The following is a 5,888-nucleotide window of genomic DNA, read 5'->3' on the forward strand; positions in this document are numbered from 1 at the left end:
CACGCTCTCGCCGGCTACTTTACATGTGTATATTTATGAAAATGATCAATGACAAAAGATGTCCGAGCGAGCCAATACGAGCCGTTTATGTCCGTCAGCCACGATTTTGCCAGCGCGCTGTTTAAAAGAGCAGAATAGTTTAATAATCTGTCCCAATTTTAGGTTTAAAATCTGCACTCTCAGGAATTTCTTCAACTGCTCAAGCTGCGTACTAACAAGGTGAAATTATATTAATAATATCGGATTGTGTTCATGTGCAACAGTCAGCAGTGACAGCTTTGCAGCTACTTTGTATTTCGACTCAACACGTTGACCTTCATGTGCCATCACATGCTATCAAACTTGTGTTGTGTTTAGGGATTGCAGATTAATTTTACAGCTCAGAATAACCGCCATGCTTTCATAAACCAAAGGCTGAAAATGAAGGAAAAAGTGGAGCTTTTGAGGGTTAAAGTTCATGTTTTCGGATATTTTCATGAGGTTTTAGGATCTCCACAGGTTCACTCTTAAGATGGGGATTTTTGGGGGGATAAATTGACAAATTTTGAATCTTCTTTGTCTCTTATGAATAAATATGAATGATTTTCTGTGTGCTTCTCATTGATTTCCTCTTTTGGACTCTGCATCTGGTCGTGTGACGGCAGAGGGTTGAATCTCACCTCCACCTCTGGATTCACCGTTTTCTAAAAGAACAGAACCCGCTCGACTTCTATGTTGAGGTTTGGTTTTAAAGCCGTTTAAGTTAACGCGTTATTAAGGCGTTATTAACATGTTATTAACACATTATTAACATGCCCAGCCCTAATTATTATGTATTAAATTTGCAGCCAGCAACAACACAAAGATGGTTTTTATTAGGAGAAGAAAAATCACAGAGATCCCGTTGCAGTAAACAAACATGATTTATTCGTAGCAGGTGGAATGGAGCTCGTTACCGGCGGTCCCCTCGTCAGGAAGTGACACCTTCCCGTGGTCCGACGCAAACGCGTCAAAGTCAAGGTCGGAGGATGACCTCCAAGTGCATTACATGACAAAGAGCATAAATATATAAGGCGTAAACTGCACACACACAGTGTATAAATAATCGGTTGAACTTCACAGTTTGAAGTGAAAGTCTTTGAGGAACTGTAACGTCTCCCATTGGAAAGCTGAATATTTGAGTAAAACCTACTTATTCTGAGCCTTCGCCCGTGTAAACACATCCTCGCTAAAATGTAAATTAAAATTGTAATCCAAATCTTAGATTCATGTGTGTGTGTGTGTGTGTGTGTGTATCAGCGATAGCTTGCAGCTAAGATCTTATCACGTTTTTCTTCAAACTGGTGCAGCATCTTCTTGAGGTCATGGTCAGCAGGAATCACCTGCACACACACACACACACACACACACACACACACACACACACACGACAGGAGACAAGAAGAAGACAGTTTGAAGGTCACTTGTAGATTCTTTAACCTTGACCCATTAAAGCCGTGGAGCCGCTAGGAGGGCGAACAGGACAGCGCTGCGTCTCTTTGATCCGTTTCATCTGTGACACCAGCAGGAAGTCACAACAACAACACACCTGCCTTCAGGTGTTGTTACGTGTTGCTGCACAACACACAACACCTGATGTTGGCTTAAACGCACGAGAAACTGACTCGAGCACGGTCATAAACTATTTAACTTCACACACACTTCACTGTATTCTTAAAAAGAAGCTTGACTCTTACTTTTTCCAGGCCATCCCTAACATCCCATCACAGGAGCGATGAAGAGGCAACACATGTTGTCATAGCCGAGTGATAAAAAGTTCATCTGTGAGTTCGATGTCAGGAAGTGAAGCGTCACTCACCAGCACAGGAGCAGGAAGAGGGCGGGACTTAGCCCCGATGAGCCAATCCTCATACAGCTGGTGGATCGACTCGAGGTACTCCTGGTGACCGGGGCCAGACCATAATGACACTTATGAACATTTGTGTGTGTATATATATATATATATATATACACATGTTAGGCTATGAAACTAAAAAGCAGCTATTTTGAAAATGCTAAAAAGACATAATAGTAAAAGTAGAACATCTGCATGAGGAAGAGTTGTCTATATGTTAACTGCATCCCTCTCAGGTCAAAGGTGAACGCACCTTTCCCCCTGTGCTCTGTTCTGTGAATATGTTTGAACGCTGTCCTCACCAATGGAATGACTTTCTCCTCCTCTCTGCCTCTCCGCTTCAGCCTCTCATGGCAGGTCTGAGGAGATGTCTGCAGGTAGACTGCAGCGAGAGAAAACAAAGCCGTTCAAACCAGACGGAGGGAGTCCGTCCACCACGCTGTCCCGACCGGACGCCCGGTGGCTCTGATGGAGTACGACGGAGGACGACTCATTCTGTGGAAGATGCTCTGCACACTGGAGGATCTCTGCTTTGTGTTTTCTCACCGATCAGGTCGACGGGGATGGAAACGTTCCTCGTGATCCAATCGAACCACTCGCTGAGAACGATGTAGTCCACCTCTGGCATTTTCCCGCTGAAGGAAAATAACGACAATACATTTTATATTATATGATGCATAGACTGTGTGAGACGCGTGGACTTTCACAAATCTCGTTTTTGGCCGTTAGCTGCAGCCGTTAGCCACATTTTTAATTCACTGAAGTTATTTTTCATGTCTTCTTTCCACTGATGTGGACAGAAGCCGTTCACAGCATTCTGTGCTCAATTTTGGATTTTTATACAGAAGAAGAAATGGGTTTCATTCGTTTTTACTGTTTTTGCGAAAAACCGAGTGATGGACGTAATAGTTCCTGCCAATTTAAAGTATAGAAACGCATATAGAAACGCAGCTGCCTGGTCCTTTTTGTCTTATTCATCAATAAATATGTCAAGACTCATTCACTCATTCATACACGCACGGGAGGGGGAGGGGCTCCCATGCAAAGTGCCCCCTGCCCATTAGGACTCCAACTATCATTCATATACTGGCATATTTTTCAATAAGAGATCAATAACAAATGTTAATAACTGAACCGTTATGTGAACGTATTCTGGATTTTGCACATATTTATCTTGTTTATTGTATGTAAACAAGTAGGAAGAGCGAAGTGAAACCGGCAAAAGGTTTCATGTGTGTGAAACTCACACAACCGCTAAAGCTGATTCTGATTCTGAAATTCTGCTGAAGCCGTTGTGAAATGAAATATTGATATTAATATCATCGAGCATGAGAGGTAAAGTGAAAGGATATTCTAAATATTCTATATACTGTTGGTAAGTTCCTAAAACAGCTGATACCTTCTGAAGAGATTCTCCACAAAGATGTACTTGGCACTGAAGATGGACCTCTCGATCATCCGGACGGGAGCCGTCTGGAACCCACAAGAAGCTTTCAGTACTCAAAGAGGATTTTCTGATGAGGTCACAGCTACCAATGTGTCAGCGACTACACAATGAACCACTACACTACAGTGGAGAGGTGTGACAGTTTAGTTTGTCAAAACTGGACTTGCACATGTACAATAAAGACATGTTTTATGTGTGCATTAAAATGTACGAGGGATATGATCATTAATAAGAGATATCATGATGAAAGATGTGTAGTTGAATGCGTAAGAAGGCCACTGAATGTTTTTACTACTGTTTGATGTTCAGGAAGTGAATGGATTTGAAAGTGTTAGGAATGTGGGACTGTCTCTTTAAGAAGAAGTAGTTCCTTCATGCGTCAGGGAGGAGGGAGACATTAAGACACTAAGGAGTGGAACTTCAGCCGTGTTTTTGGCGGCGTCCCCGAACACAGCGTCAATGCAAATGCACGCGGGAGAAAGACCGACGGCGGCCGGTTTTCTCCGCACGAGCACGACCGCGACTCTCGGACGTTTCCAGCAACACCCACCATGGCGGCCGTGTGTCGCTCCAGCATGGTGAGCTGAACGTACGTCTGCAGCGCGAGGCCCCAGCGCTCGGGGTCTCGGTACATCAGAGCCTGCGGGGACAGAAACACACGGCTAAGCAGGAAAGGACTACTGCCGGGTGGTTCTGGAAAATAACGGTCCCCAGAGGATGGACCCACAGGATTTTTGGTGACTTTTCTGAACGTGGCGCCACCATCAGGACAACATTAATCTGTATTCGTGGTCCACTGGATATATTCAAATCAACTATGTACTATATACCAGAAGGTTGTGTCCACGGACATTCCTCCATTTGTGGACGGGCTCGGTCAGGACCTGGAACCAAAAAAAGAGAGAGAGAAAATTATGAATGTCCTTTTCCAATGTCCAGTGTTGCCCCATCATGACTCAACAGTAACATTGCTGCGCAACTCTATGCACTATTTAACCGCAGAAGGAGTTCGTTGTACCTCTATATTGCTCGATTCTTTGAAATACTTCAGACATGTCGTCTTCCCACAGGCGATGTTCCCCTCAATGCAGATCTGAAAAGTGATATTTGTTAAGAGAAATGATGAAGGAAAGACGTATAACTATGATATGAGCTTGTTTCGTTTTGTGTGTGTGACACATGATGATTATTTAATCGCTGTAAAATGATATAAAAAAGTAAAACTAATGACCTGCAGCCACATTCTGAGTGTTTCTGCTGGTGCATGTTACAAAGTGTGAGCACGTAGGACTCTTTTCTTATGAATTTACTAAGAGGAGAGAGAAGAAATGGATGACAGAAGACTCACCACGGCTTTCTTATGCACCCCGTTCACCAGCTTGCCTTGAAAGGAAGACAACAGAGTGAGAGGAGACTTCATATCCCATAACTCCCAGTGCTCAGATCAAGTCAGCACAGAAACATAGTCACATGCACAAAAGCGACAGTAAGTACAGGTCTTTACTGTGTGATATTGCACATATATCGTATGGTAATAGGGTTGTTATGGCTCTGTGTGATAAGGCATTTGGTTGGAAATGAAACTATGACTGTGATATAATAATCTGCACTGTGATGACAATGACATTCCCAACATGCTCATGTAAATACTCAGCCAAGTTTTGAAGAACTTCAATGAATAGTGAGGGCTGGGGTAATTACAGTATGTGATGACTGCATAATAATCACGTGATAAACCGGAATACCGGCTAACGACTGACATCTTTAATAGCTCTCGTTTAACTGAAGTGTGAGCAAAAGGAAACGGACACAGTCTCGTGTCTTTATGGATATTATGAACATGTCTTTATGAACATTGTGTCCTGTGCCCCCCACGTCCCTGCACTGACCTGGAGGAGCGGGCGGCGGGCTGCTGCGGGCTCGGCTCGGGGTCAGTCCGGGGCTCCCGGCGGGTGAGTCTATCCCTCGATACCGGGCACCGCGAAAAGATGGCGCCGTCCCGGCTCGTTGCGCCAAAACAAGCCGAGCACAGCGGGACGTTAACGGCACACTGCGACCAGCCACCAACATCGCGCCGCACACACACCTGTCGGCTGAACTTTTGTCGCTTTCATATCAAACGGGGCGGAAACGAGTTTCTTCTTCTTCTACGTTTTTTTTTTTTCTGGTGCTCTTCTTCTTCGTCTATTTCATAGACTGTACATAACAGTGGCAGCGCTCGCTAAAGGCGCATTAGCGCCACCTGCTGTCGCGGAGTATGAGCCAAAGTTCCTTCGTTCCCACGAACAAAGAAAAGAAAGTCAATAAATACAATTATCTTTATTAATAGAATAAAAGTAGGGCCTCTGTATTATAGCCACATGTTGCTCGTTGGCTGAGGATATATCAATTAAACATTAAAGAGAGGTGAGATAATATGTAGAGAAAACATATATACATATTTACACTGATGATTAAGAGATCACGAAAACAGAAGAGTGGGATTTGGCTTGTATAAACCCCATGTACTACTGCACATCCCTCAATACCTCATATTTAAATACACTTTGCCACTAAAACTTCATATGT

At 43.7% G+C, this 5,888-nt stretch overlaps 1 protein-coding gene across 2 annotated transcripts; it reads right to left on the bottom strand.

The window, feature by feature from the left end:
• Positions 1–883: 883 nt before the first annotated feature.
• Positions 884–5,478, bottom strand: tk2 (thymidine kinase 2). Of its 2 annotated transcripts, none has more exons than XM_068567923.1 (10): positions 5,210–5,478; positions 4,669–4,703; positions 4,339–4,413; positions 4,151–4,204; positions 3,871–3,960; positions 3,273–3,346; positions 2,420–2,508; positions 2,176–2,255; positions 1,838–1,918; positions 884–1,361 (listed from the first exon to the last, which is right to left on the bottom strand). In XM_068567923.1, the coding sequence occupies exons 1-10, from the start codon at positions 5,388–5,390 to the stop codon at positions 1,275–1,277; spliced, it is 846 nt and encodes a 281-aa protein (XP_068424024.1). In that variant the 5' UTR covers positions 5,391–5,478; the 3' UTR covers positions 884–1,274. The 2 variants fall into 2 exon arrangements, with proteins under 2 accessions (XP_068424024.1, XP_068424025.1); XM_068567924.1 differs by having other exon boundaries at positions 2,127–2,255.
• Positions 5,479–5,888: the final 410 nt, after the last annotated feature.

This window comes from Clinocottus analis, unplaced genomic scaffold (assembly GCF_023055335.1).
Source record: "Clinocottus analis isolate CAN_PGR_092001 unplaced genomic scaffold, fCliAna1.0.p SCAF_8, whole genome shotgun sequence".
NCBI lineage: Eukaryota > Metazoa > Chordata > Actinopteri > Perciformes > Cottidae > Clinocottus > Clinocottus analis.

Coding starts and splice junctions, on each gene's coding strand:
- tk2 (XM_068567923.1), bottom strand. CDS start 5,390: ATGTTGGTGGCTGGTCGCAGTGTGCCGTTAACGTCCCGCTGTGCTCGG. Junction 4,704..5,209: donor CCCGCCGCCCGCTCCTCCAG/GTCAGTGCAGGG, acceptor CTTCCTTTCAAG/GCAAGCTGGTGAACGGGGTG. Junction 1,362..1,837: donor CTCTTCCTGCTCCTGTGCTG/GTGAGTGACGCT, acceptor GTGTGTGTGCAG/GTGATTCCTGCTGACCATGA.